The 14,255-nt window shown below is 36.8% G+C and overlaps 1 protein-coding gene across 1 annotated transcript; it reads right to left on the reverse strand.

Annotated features, from left to right (window-relative positions):
• Positions 1-8,500: 8,500 nt before the first annotated feature.
• On the reverse strand, positions 8,501-9,448 carry LOC131996052 (uncharacterized). Its single transcript, XM_059365484.1, has one exon. It carries the CDS (start codon positions 9,446-9,448, stop codon positions 8,501-8,503), a length of 948 nt encoding a protein of 315 aa, XP_059221467.1.
• Positions 9,449-14,255: the final 4,807 nt, after the last annotated feature.

The raw sequence follows: 14,255 nt of genomic DNA on the forward strand, positions 1-14,255 counted from the left end.
GAAGATTGCCAGCAACGACTTTTGAAGAAGCTGTGAGGACATCGAAGAAGAAGAGACTATAGAACACCTTATGTGTGTGTGTCCCGCACTAGCAGTCAGAAGGAGTTTCACTTTAGGTTCTCATTTCTTTGAGAACCTGTCTGAGTTAGCGGATGTGAACATTCGAAAATTATTGGGCTTTTTAAAGCGATCTGGATGGTTCAACGGTAGGAACTATAAGGGCTTCTTACTTCTTCTGTTACAGTGGTTCACAATGGATGAAAACGTCTAAGTGAGTCTGATTTAGTTTAAGTGAAAAGTAAAAGTTTTGACAGAGAAAGGGTTTAAGGTGACCGCTTTGTTAGATTAATGGTATCTTAGAATTCATTTCATAAAATATTTCAATTTATTCATATCTCAATTTCTAAAGTTCAATCATTTGTGGAACGGAGGTCAACTCCCTTGCAGCATTGCAATTTAGTATGTATAAGCTCCGGATATAATTCAATCGAAGATGATACTTTGGGCTATGGGCATGGACGAGGAGGTTTGAATCATGCCATCCAGAAAAATTTTAGACAATTTATCATTTTCAATTACAACTTCAATGTCCGACGGCTTTAAGAAATGCAGATCAGTTAAAGTGGATATATGATCATATTTAGATTGAAATTTTTTCTCAGAAGTATCTTTGAGTATATGTATGTCGAATTGGGATTTAACAATTCCTTTTATCTGCATTTTAACCGAAGGATCATGATAGGAATGAAACGTAACAGTGCAAAAGTCAGAGTGATCTTTCCGCGTAGTCTGTAGATGTAGACGCTGAACCATTGAACGTAGTATGACCGTTTGTATTCCATCAGATTTGAGAAGACATGTGTTTTCGACCGTTGACTCAATCACTGTGTTCTCCGTGAACTAGAAGTGGACGTGGATCGTCGTCCAGAAGATACGTTTTGGGATAATGGTGGCTTTGGGTGGTTGCTTTGGCGTGAAGAGTTGTTTTTGCAATGCTGGCAAACCTTCTTCTTATGATTGTCCGTATGTTGCTTGTTATGGTGATTGTTATTACAAACCAAGAATGTTTTGCGGGATGGGCACCAATCACGAGTATGGGCCGAAAAAGACATTTAAAATAAAACCCTTCATCTTTGACTGCCTTCCGTCGCTCTTGGATATCCAATCTGTTATATTTAAGGCAATTTTTCAGTGCGTGCCTATAATGGCAGATACGGCACTTTGGAAAACTTGTTGTAGGGCTCTAAATGTAAAATTTATTAAGTTGTGAACGGATGTGGAGAATACTTATATTAGGCAATAGGAAGGATACATAGTTCCACTAAATGGCGATTCAGTAGCTCATTTGAGGTCGTATTTCAGCTACGCGAACATTAGAATCTGGACCTTCAAAGACCTTTTCTACTCGACCTAGTAACTATTCATTGGGAAGATGATGATCATCTTATACTACAGTTTTCTGATTTTGTTGGTTAGACTTCCATTTGTCTTCCGTCACTTTGCAATGTGAATGTGAATCTGTAAAGCTTTCTTGAAAGTTCAGAATACTCTCGATTCTAACAATCAGAGCGGAAAATTCTTCGAATGTAAATTTGACATTTGGAGCATTATGGATGGATTAGTTTTCATGCTTTTAACAGTTGCCTCCCATAAGCCCCCCATGTGTGGGGAGTGAGGTGGAATGAAATCCCTTGAAAACTCGTACAAAATATTCTATTAGCAACCGATCTTTGTATATTTTTATACCAACCACCGAAGGATGGGGGTATATTTATTTTGTCATACCGTTTACAACACATCGAACAGTTCGGCTAAAGGTGGATAGGAAAGCTTCAGTTGTAAGTTCGGAGCAGGTCTCCAAATGAACAGCTCGGGTGGACAAACAGACGAATATGGCAGCGTACCATTTTTGCAGTTTCGCGTTTCTAAGTCTTCAACTCATATGGTCCCGCAAAATCTACACCAGTGTGTGTAAATGGTAACGAAAAAGTACATTGCTTCAGACATTTCACCAAGGTCTATCTATGAGACTCTGGATTTATGTGTTTGGACTTAAATTGTTCAGCTGGCAACCCATCGGCTTCTACTGTCTTGTTGGTCTCCAGACTAGACTCAGAAAATTTGTTTTCATTGTAAAACAAAAGTAGCACAAGTCAAAGCCACAAAGCGTGGAACCCATGCCTCCCATACAAGAAACCCCTCCTTGCTACTCCCTCAGCTACAGGGGATTTTAAAAATTCCCTATTTTTGTTGTACATTTTCTCCATATCTGGCATCTCTGTACACCTACACTCATCCTTTGAAATCAATGTAAAGCTAATAACATGCATTCTGCCAACGCCGTAAAAGTGTTTTGCAGAAATACTATTTACTGCAAATTACAGTTTATATGCATTTATGGCATTGTAAATGTGGGTGTTGAAGAATGAGGATTTTACGAGTGAGTGTTGCAAAACTGCAAAGTACTCATAAGGCTGCGTTATGCCTTAATACCAACAAAAAGGATTAGTACTTTAGGAGGTGACTTAGTAGTCATCCAGCCGAACATAGCACAATGAAATATTTACAACAAAGTCTTTTCAAACGATTTGCAATAGATAAGAAGTTGTTAAACTTTCCAATTCCCACTCAATTGTTGATGAATTTATATGAGGCAGAATCAAAGATGTCATTGCTTTAACCAAAGGTACAAAGAGGTTTGGTTATGCGAACTGCTTCGAAGTGATTCGTTTGAATTGAGTAAGAAAATGCGTTTTGGTTGGCATATGCATTTATCTGACTATGAATATAGTAAATTATAACTTGATATGATTTTTGCTAGTGAATTTTGATAAAAAATGCCAGATCAACCAATGTTGTGAATACATCATAGTGGGAAATATTTTAAACTATAAATCCAAAGGTAATGTAAGATCCTATGGACTCTATACGCTGCATTTTGTACCAATCGCTCCAGAAGACCGTAGTCTATGTGTACAAGCTAGGGATTATATGTGACCCGATTAAGAATGGACTGTTTGGACACTGCGTGCAAAGTTTCAAGCAAATCGGTAAAGAATTGCGACTACCAGGGGCTCAAGAAGTCGAATCGGGAGATTCGTTTTTATAGGAGCTATATCATGTTATAGTCCGTACTATGGCACAGTTATTGAATGTCATAACCGAACACTATGTGCAAAATTTCTGCCAAATCGGATGAAAATTGAGGTTTCCAGGGGCTCAAGAAGTCAAATCGGGAGATCGGTTTATATGGGAGCTATATCAGGTTATAGTCTGATTCGAACCGTAAACACAGCTGTTGGAAGTCATAACAGAACACTAAAAGCAAAATTTCCGCCAAATCGGTCAAATATTGAGGCTTCCAGTATCTGTATCTGTGTAAAATTTCAAGCGGCTAGCTTTGCGCGTTCGACCGCTATCGTGATTTCGAAAGTCGGACGGACGGACGGACATGGCTAGTTCGACTCAGAATGTCGAGACGATCAAGAATATATGTTCTTTATGAGGTCCTAGATCAGTATTTTGAGGTGTTACAAGCGGAATGACTAGTTTAGTATACACCCATCCTATGGTGGTGGGTATACAAATCCCGCTTTATATCCTGGTTTACAATTTTGAACATTGACTTGCATTAAGACGCACGGCCTCGAAATTTGTATGGACTTCAAAAACCACACCAAGCCAAAATGATAATCTATCGCGAACTCTCAGAATTTTTGCTCAATAAACTGCCGGTCTAAAATCGAAATCGATCTTCCAGATTTTTAATTAGGCTGAAAAAGGTGAGATTTGCCTATTTATACCCTCAACCAAAGGAAGGGGGTATACTAATTTCGTCATTCTGTTTGTAATTCCTTGAAATATTCGTCTCAGACCCCATAGAGGATATATATTCTTGATCGTCATGACATTTTATGTCGATCTAGCCATGTCGGTCCGTCTGACCCTCCGTCCGTTTGTCTGTCAAGAGCACGCTGACTTTCGAAGAAGTAAAGCTATCCGCTTGAAATTTTGCAGAAATACTTCCTTTTAGTGTAGGTCGGTTGGGATAGTAAATGGACTTTATTGGTCTATGTTTCGATATATCTGCCAAATAAACCGATCTTGACTTCTTGAGCCACTACAGGGCGCAATATTTATCCGATTTGGCTGAAATTTTGCGAAAGGTGTTCTTTTATGATTTGCAACAACGGTGCTTAGTATGGTTGAAATCGGTCCGCTACCTGGCATAGGTGTCATATAAACTGATCTGGGGACTTGACTTCTTTAGCCTTTAGAAGGCGCAAATCCTATCCGATTTGCTGAAATTTTACACGACGTGTTTCGTCATGACTTCCAACAAGTGTGCCAAGTATGGCTCAAATCCGTTCATAACCTGATATAGCTGCCATATCAACCGATCTTGAATCTTGACTTCTTGAGCCCATAGAGCGCGCAATTCTCATCCGATTTGCCTAAAATTTTGCACGAGGTGTTTCGTTATGACTTCCAATAACTGTGCTAAGTATGGCGCAAATCTGTACATAACCTGATACAGCTGCCATATAAACCGATGTGGGATCTTGACTTCTTGAGCCTCTAGAGTGCGCAATTCTCATCCGATTTGATTGAAATTTTGCACTTATTGTTCTGGCTTCACTTCCAATAACTGTGCTAAGTATGATTATCGGTTCGTAATCTGGTATAGCTGTCATATAAACCGATCTGGGATCCTGACTTCTTGAGCCAATAGAGCGCGCAACTCTCATCCGACTTGGCTGAAATTTTGCACGAAGTGTTTTGTTATGACTTCTAATAACTGTGCTAAGTATGGTGCAAATCTGTACATAACCTGATATAGCTGCCATATACACCGATGTGGGATCTTGACTTCTTGAGCCTCTGGAGGGCGCAATTCTCATCAGATTTGACTGAAGTGGTGTTTTGGTGTCAATTCCAACAACTGTGTTAAGTGTGGTTTAAATCGGTTTATAATCTGGTATAGCTCGCATATTTATTGAAATTTTATTTATTTATTGATTTCTTTCAGTTTTACAATGACTTATATGATATATATATATAAATTCCCACGAAGCCATATCGGCTTGTCTGTAGGATGTATATCAGCCAAGCTGTAGTATATGTGTCTACATTAGTATTATATATAAAAAAATATTAAAAAAGACAATGTTAATATAACAAATATCAAAATGGAAAAACAAGAATATTAATACAATTTTTTTTTTTTTTTTTTTTTTTTTTTTTTTTAAATTTTTACAATTTTGGTTTAGATTGTGCACTTAGTTTACTATAAGGAACTTTTTTATCAATTTATTTCTTTCAAATTTATTGTTACTATTTACAATATTTTGTGGTAATTTATTTAAAAAGTATGGCAAGGTGACCTCTAAAGATAATTTGCCATAATCGTTCGAATACTTGGGTATTTCGTACTTTCCTGCGGACTTGCTACGAGTGTTTCTACTGTGGCTTATGCGTTTCAATATGGATGAATTGTTGAAGAATTCACGAGCTATAGTTGAATTGTAGATTCCGTCGATGTTAAGTATTTCTAGGATGTTATAAAGTTCTTTGCTTTGTGTGGGTGTTGAGTTGTTGTCCGTTGTTGTTTTACTTCTATTTTTGTATAAAAGCTTAACAAGCCTGTTTTGGTATGTTTGTAGTATTCTGCAGTTTTTTGACTTTCCCCACGCAGTTACGCCATGCCTCAGTTGAGATTCCACCAATGAGAAATATGCCTGTCTAAGCACAAAGTATGGCGCGCAATTGCTAAGGTGGTATAAAGCGAACATACATTTACGTAGCTGTTTTGATAGGTGTTCAATATGCACTTTCCATTTAAAGTTGTGATCTAAATGTACGCCTAGATATTTGTAAGTATCGACGAGTTCTATGGTTGTTTCACAATTATCAACTATAGTCCCAATATCTCCGAAAGTGCAAGATCGGTGAAGGCAATCGAAATTATGGAAAGTTATTTTTACATCAGTTTTTGGTACGTGTCTAGGTCTGATATGCATAATTTTGGTTTTGTTTGCGTTGATTATAAGGCCATTGTCGTGACACCATTTGCAAAGAATGTTCAGTTCATTCTGCATTACTATTTCAGCTTCTTTTAGTTTTTTATGTTCCACAAGAATTGCAGTGTCATCTGCATAAGAAAAAGCAGTGCTGTTTTTTAGCAGTTCAATCATCTCATTTGCATAGATTATGTACAATATCGGGCCTAATTTAGATCCTTGAGGTACTCCGAAATTGACTGGCTTTTGGTAACTCAATTCATTATCAATTTTAACTGTATATTGCCTACAGTTGAGATAATCCCTAAACCAATTTAGACAATTCCCTCTTATTCCACATTTTTCTAAAGTATTTAATAGCTGCACATGCGACAGCGTGTCAAAAGCCTTGCTGAAGTCAATGAATAGTGCTAGGCAGTGATGGCTTTTATTAAGATGCTTGTTTATGTGGTTTGAGAAATATCCAAGAAGCTGATTAATATTTTTCCCTTTTTGAAACCCGAACTGGAATTTGTTTATTATTTGATATTTTATCAGGAAATTGTTAAGTCTTCTGACTACAATTTCTTCCAAGACTTTCTCCAAGACTGGTAAAATCGATATTGGTCTATAATTACTTATATCGGATTTGCTTCCACTTTTAAATATAGGCCGTACGATTGCGGTTTTTAAAAGAGCAGGTACTGACGATTCTCTTAAACTCATGTTTACAAAAGCAGTTATAACAGTTGTTAGATAGCTAGCGTTAGATTTAATGTCTATAGATCTGATGCCGTCAATTCCAGCGGTTTTTCTTACATTCAGGGAATTTAGTATGTTAAATATTTCCTCCTCATTAGTGTCCTCCATGTACAATGTATTTTGTAGACAATTACTATTATATTGATAGGTTTTGATGTTGCACGTGTGTAATATTTTCTGGACATTATTTTCGAGAGAGTTGGCAAAATTATTTGCCAAGTTTTGTGCATTCCTCATCGGAAAATTTCTTTTAATGCTTGCATCAATGTTGTCAACACGTTTACCTGTGATTCTATTTATCAATTTCCATGTTTCACGAATGTTATTTCTGTTTTCTAAAAATTCATTGTAATTGTGCCTATTTTTGGCGTAAATAATCCTTTTGTTTAATTTATTATTGAATGTCTTGTAAATTTTTTCGTTGGTTTTATTATTTTTATTCTTTTGCCATTTTTTATGTAATTTATCTCTAATTTCGCACCACTTTACTATCTCCTCGTTAAGCCACGGATACGGATTGCGTTTATTTATTTGTTTTTTAGTGGTGTATTTGGAAAGATCATAAATAGTATTGAACTGGGCACAGATTTTATTAAATAGATCATCGGTACTATTCGATCCATTTAATATAGAAATCCAATTTGTGTTTTTTATTAGTTGATTCACTTTAGAAGTGTTGATGTTAGCTTTTGTTTCCCCCTGTTTATACTCATTGTTTGCTCTGTTTCTATCTCTTAAATGATCCATACATCCAAATATTGCATAGTGGTCAGCTATTGTTGCTTTGATTACTGCAGCATATGCTCTCTTTCTCTTTCCGTTGCATCTCATGAATAGATGGTCTATGCACGTTTTTGTATTGGTAATTTGGTCTTCTCTTGTTGGCTCTGCAACCATACATTTAAGTCCATGGGAAGAGAGGATTCCAAGATATTTTGTTGTGTTAGAATTTCTCTTTATTATATCAATATTTAGGTCTCCAATTAATATAATTTCATGCTTTTTATTTACATTGGTTAGATTTTCATCTAACTCTTTTAAAAAATGTTTTGTGTTTAAATGTGGTGGACGATAGATGGCAAATAAAGAAATACTTGGATTAGTTATATTATTAATGTCTATTCTCAATGCTTCTGCAAATTTCATATGTATGTTGATTTCATGATATTGAAGACACTCCTTTATATATATGGCAATGCCGCCACCTCTTCCTTCTCTGTTCAGGAAAGAGGAATTAAAACCATCAATTTCATAAAAGGCATTCTCATCTCTCTTTATATTTATTTCTGATAAAATTATTAGATGCGTTTTATTAACTATTTCTTTTATGTAAGCTAGAAATGTACAAAAATGTTTTCGTAGCGAACGTATGTTTACGTGAAGAATACTAATAGGATAATTCATTAATTCACTTTTTATTTCATTAAAATTATTTAGAGTTTCGTATTCGTAGTTCATGATGTAGGTTTTATTCAACTTCTCGATAGTTTTTTTTTTTCTACTTATTTATTGTTTTTTTTTTTTTTTTTTTTTTTTTTTTGTGTTATTTTTCGAATTATTGTTATGTTTTTTAACTATTTTCTTTTTTATTATTATAATTATATTTGCCGCAAATAAAAATTCTTGGCTTACTTATCGTTTTGTCTCTTTTATAATATCGCTGTACAAGAACTTTTCACAGTTTTTAAAAATTGTTTTTATTACACCTGGTAAAAGCTATTTTTTTAATACACATTTATTTAACTTGATTCGGTTATTAGTTCCAACTCTGATGCATTATTAATTATTATAAAGGAAGAATTTTCATTTCTGCGAGCATAAATGTGCCCATTTCGCACCCAAACAAATTTCCATCCATTTTCTTTGGCCTTTGTTTTTGCGGCCCATAAAATTTGTCTATTGTGCGGTGTAAGTTCATCATTTATGTATATGTATCCTCCACAGTCGCTGTTTTCTTCTTCTCTCAACACGCTTGCTTGTATGCGATGACCCTTTAGTTTACCCATAAACTCTTTTTTCTTGTTCAGAGATGCAAATTCCACAACAACTTTTTTCTTGCGCTTTATTTTATACATTTTACTAATGTGTTCTGCACTCATATCCACGCCGAGAGCATCAGTTATTCTCTTAACAATAACTTCAGGCTCTGTTTCCATGTTCTCTACATTGTTAATTTCAATATTTTTTTCTAATGCTTTTTGTTCAAGTTGTTGTAATCGTTTTGTAAGTTCACCAATTTGTACCGTTTTCTCTTGGTCTTTCTTTTGCAGTTCAGACACTTGTGCTGCAATAGTCGCTACGTTTCGGTTCATCTCGGCTAATGCAGAGTCCATATGCGACTTCAGATCAGCACTTAGCGATGCCATGCTCGTTACGATCTGCTGCAAGCTGCTTTTTAAGTCGACCATGCCCGTTTTGAGTTCGGATATGTCGTTTTGTTGATATGTAGATGTTGTCTCAGTTTCTTTAAAACGTTTGGTGTTGTTGTTGACAGTCTCATCATCAACTCGTTGCTGCTTTTGTTGTTTCTCATTGTTGGCTTGACATTCTGCTAGATTTCTGTTTGGAGATTCGTTGTTTTGGTTTGTGTTGCTCTCCCCAAAGACAAAGGTTTTGTAAGTGTTGTTGGGGGATTTCCTTGGTTTACAGACATGGCATTTCCAATCATTTTTTTTTGTTTGGCTCATACTGGCGTGAGAATTCTCTGATAAAGAACAACAAGGGCTGAAGTGAAAATTGCGATTGCAATGATAACACCGAACATATTGGATTGTTGATATCGGCAGAGAGCATTGAGCACAATGATTACACGGCACTTGGAGTTGAGGCATTTTGAAACACTTGCTTTCCGCAAAATACAATGAAATAATTACTTTTAAGAGTGTTCTTAAGAGAAATAAGAACGTTTCTTATGTAGTCGAAAAAATACCAAAAAAATTGAAAAAATCTGTGCGCTTAGCTTTACAACACGACCGTTGGCTATGACTGCTACAGCTCGACTAAACCCATCTTGGATCTTGACTTCTTGAGCCAATAGAGCGCGCAATTCGCATCCGATTTTGCTGAAATGTTGCATGAGGTGATTTGTTATGACTTCCAACAACTGCGCTAAGTATGGTTTAAATTGGTTTATAATCTGGTATAGCTGGCATATTAACCCATCTTGGATCTTGACTTCTTGAGCCTCTAGAGGGCACAATTCTCGTCCGATTTGAGAGGTGTTTTGCACGAGGTGTTTCGTTATGACTTCCAATAACTGTGCTAAGTATGGCGCAAATCTGTACATAACCTGATACAGCTGCCATATAAACCGATGTGCGATCTTGACTTCTTGAGCCTCTAGATGGCGCAATTCTCGTCCGATTTGACTGAAATTTTGCACGTGGTGTTTTGGTATCACTTCCAACAACTGCGCTAAGTATGGTTCAAATCGATCTTGGATCTCGACTTCTTGAACCAATAGAGGGCGCCATTCGCATCCGATTTGGCTGATATTTTGCATGAGGTGTTTTGTTATGACTTCCAATAACTGCGCTAAGTATGGTTTAAATCGGAACCAATAGAGGGCGCCATTCGCATCCGATTTGGCTGATATTTTGCATGAGGTGTTTTGTTATGACTTCCAATAACTGCGCTAAGTATGGTTTAAATCGGTCCATTGTTTGATATAGCTACCATATAAACCCATCTTGGGTCTTGACTTCTTGAGCCTTTAGAGGGCACAATTCTCGTCCGATTTGACTGAAATTTTGCATGAGGTGTTTTGTTAAGACTTTCTATAAATATGCTAAGTATGGCGCAAATATGTACATAACCTGATATAGCTGCCATATAAACCGATCTGGGATCTTCCCTCTTTGAGCCTCTAGAGGGCGCAATTCTCATCCGATTTGTCAGAGATTTTGTACAACTTGATACAGCTTGATACAGCTCCCATATAAACCTATCCCCCAATTTTACTTTTTGAGCCCCTACAAGGCGCAATTCTTATCCGAATGAACTGAAATATTACACAATGACTTCTACAATGTTCAGCACTCATTTATGGTCCGAATCGGACTATAACTTGTTATAGCTCCAATTGCATAACAGTTCTTCTGCAATATTCTTTGTTTGACTAAAAAGAGATACCGCGCATAGAACTCGACAAATGCGATTCATGGTGTAGGGTATATAAGATTCGGTCCGGTCGAACTTGGACGGCTCTTACTAGTTTCTGATGTTCTCGTCAAGATTCAAACCCTGGCGTTCAGCGTCATAGGTGGACATGGTACCCTCTACGTTCTTCAAAAGTCATTGATATCTGTCAAAATAAACAAGCGCGCTCAACACGTTATCAGCCATAAACAGTCCCTCACTTGCAGTTATAACCATCAGAAATTCCTCCTATATGTAAATTAGCAAACTTAGGGTACATTAATGCAAATCACAGCAAAATCCTTACCTTCCCCTTCCACCATCCCCTTGAAAGTCATCAACATGACTTTTTTCCTATGAATATGCAGTTTTGGTTAGATTGTGAAAAAACCATACCTAATTTATTTTAACAAAGTATAACTGTGATAAACGAAAACAGAGTTCCCATGTACTTAAACATAATTTATGAAGCATTGCTTATTAGTTTTGCTTATGGTATAAATTCCAAACAAAAGCATACCTGAATAAAATATTAATAATGTGTAGTTATTAAAAAGGGAACGAAGTGTAACAAAATTGTGGGCATTGTGCCTAGTCAGGGCTAGAGCGAGTTAAAAAAAACAAAACTAATTCCTGTTGGTACATCCCACTTCCGCTGTGTGTTGTTGCAAGCAAGGCTAATCATCATCATTAAAGGCTAAAATTTTGTTACATTCACATCTCCGACATTAGCATGCAGCCAGCCATCATCCGGGACATCTAACAACCCTCGGTTCACATATAAAATGTAAAACGTAAAAAAAAGTTAAAATAACAAAATCCGCAGCAGCCTCACTGGCCATTTATTTCAAAGAACCCAAAAAAATGTTCCTTGTGCCACAAGTTCAGCGTATACTCTTGAGAGCATTTGGCGTTTTGCTTTTTTTTTGGTTGCCTCATAAGGGTTTGCATTATTTTTTGCCAACTCAGTTTGCTCAACCGATCATTTCATGTTTGACTGAGTCTTAACAATGACTGAGCAATAGGCGTAAGAGGCACATTGTCGTGCATGCGGATGTAATCCCTGTTGTAAATTTCCTGCTGATCCTTTAACGTTGATCCTTGACACACTATTAAATCATGTTTTTATTTATGTTGTCACAAGAGATTTGCGTTTTACATCCAGGCTTTATATTTTTTCAACATTTTTCAGCTCGTGTCGTAGTTATGAGGCCAGGATATGGATAAAGTGTCCTTTTTTTCTCATTAATGAATAAAGTGCAGAGAAATGCATGAGAGCGAAGGTTGATGTTTTGACAGGGCTCATTTGGTGTCATGCAGTGAATAAAAATTGAAGTAGGAAGGTAGTCATAATAACAAACAGCATGTGTCTTTAATACTCGTAGTGCAGATAGTAAAATCCCTGCAACCAAGACAAATGAGTGAGACAACTATGAGAATTGTGCAACCAAAGATAAACATAGAATGTATGATATACATGTGCGAGGGCTGCTACATAAGTTTCTGGTCTACTTATGAAAATGTAAATTTGAATCATCAAAAACTGGTTGCGTGTTTTTCAGAGTATTCTCCAACAAGATTCATATAATTTTGCATGCGCTCAAACACATGCTCTAAGAACAATTTCCACTCCGATTGAGACACCTCCAAAATATGGTAATTAAATGCTTAAAGAGGATTCTCCGGCAATCAAAATCATTGACCATGCATTTTTATCTTAATTTGCAAGAATAAAAGGAAGTCATTGGCTGCCAAGTCAGTGCTATATGGTGGATGACCCATCCATTCGACAAGTTGGCCGCTTAAAAAGGCGCTGGATTGAGACAATGTGTAAGAGCTCACATCCGTATGGTTAGGTAAGGTTTAAGTGACAGTCTGCCATCAGACTCACTTAGACGTTTTAGTCCATTGTGATACCACAGGAACAGAAAAAGGAAGATGCCTTCTAGTTCCTACCGTTGAACCATCCAGATCGCTTTAAAAAGCCCAATAACTTGCGAATGTTCACATCCGCTAAATCAGACATGTTCTCAAAAAATGAGACCCTAAGGGGAACTCCTTCTGACTGCTGTTGGGGGACACACACACACAGATGGTAGAACACCTTTTCGTCTTCCTCGATGTCCCTACAAAAATGCAAATTTTGCCCCTGAAATTAGACTAGGGAACAGGGGCAAACTTCTCACATATCAATGAGTGTAGTCCGATTCAAATTCAATGATAAGGGGCCTACTTTTTATAGCCGAGTCGGAACGGCGTGCCGCAGTACGACACCTCTTTGGAGAGAAGTTTTATTGGGTTGCCCAAAAAATAATTGCGGATTTTTCATATAGTCGGCGTTGACAAATTTTTTCACAGCTTGCGACTCTGTAATTGCATTCTTTCTTTTGTCAGTTATCAGCTGTTACTTTTAGCTTGCTTTAGAAAAAAAGTGTAAAAAAAGTATTTTTGATTAAAGTTCATTCTAAGTTTTATGAAAAATGCATTTACTTTCTTTAAAAAAATCCGCAATTACTTTTTGTGCAACCCATATATGGCATAGTACCTCACAATTATTGCCAGCATTAGGAGGGGAAAACCATAGCGGAAAAGTTATTGATGGTCTCGCCAGGATTCGAATCCAGGCGTTCAGGGTCACAGACGGACATGCAAACCTCTGCGCTACGGTGGCCTCCGCTTTTCCGTAATGGAATGTTCATGGGCAAAATTTGCAATTTGAGAAGGTTAACCCCTCCCAACATCCGATTTAAATATGGTTCTGAGCGGACTATATTTAGATTTAGCTGCCATATAGACTGATCTTCCGATAAGGGGACTGAAGCCCATTATAGCTTCATTTATTAACCGATTCGCTGAAATTTGAAAAAGTGCGCTTTTTTGAACCTCACGATATCCGACCTTAATATGGTTCAGATCGGTTTACAATTGGACATATCTGCCAAAAAGACCAACATTTTGTTCTACAAAATTGAATAGTGACTTATATATATTACACCATTCAATGTCCGTGCCGAATTTGGGTGCTTAAGTTGTCCAATTTTCACCGACTTGTGACGAAATGGGGTTTACATATATTCCCAAGGTGGTGGGTATCCAAAGTTTGGCCCGGCCGAACTTAATGCCTTTTTACTTGTTTTAATTGACATCTCCACTTTGCTTTTTAGATTTTTTATCGTTCGATCTTTTTTGCTTTGGGATACAGTGATTGGGTTGCAGTTTTCTAAGTTAAAGAATAAAGCGTGGGAAATATCCAAGAAAAATCAAAACTGACCATATATGTTTTTACTCTGGTAATATGAAAAAAGAACTCCTTCATCGTATCGAATTTCTTAGCAATCCAAAAGAAACCCCTATTAA

Source organism: Stomoxys calcitrans, chromosome 3 (assembly GCF_963082655.1).
Source record: "Stomoxys calcitrans chromosome 3, idStoCalc2.1, whole genome shotgun sequence".
NCBI classification, from domain to species: Eukaryota; Metazoa; Arthropoda; class Insecta; order Diptera; family Muscidae; genus Stomoxys; species Stomoxys calcitrans.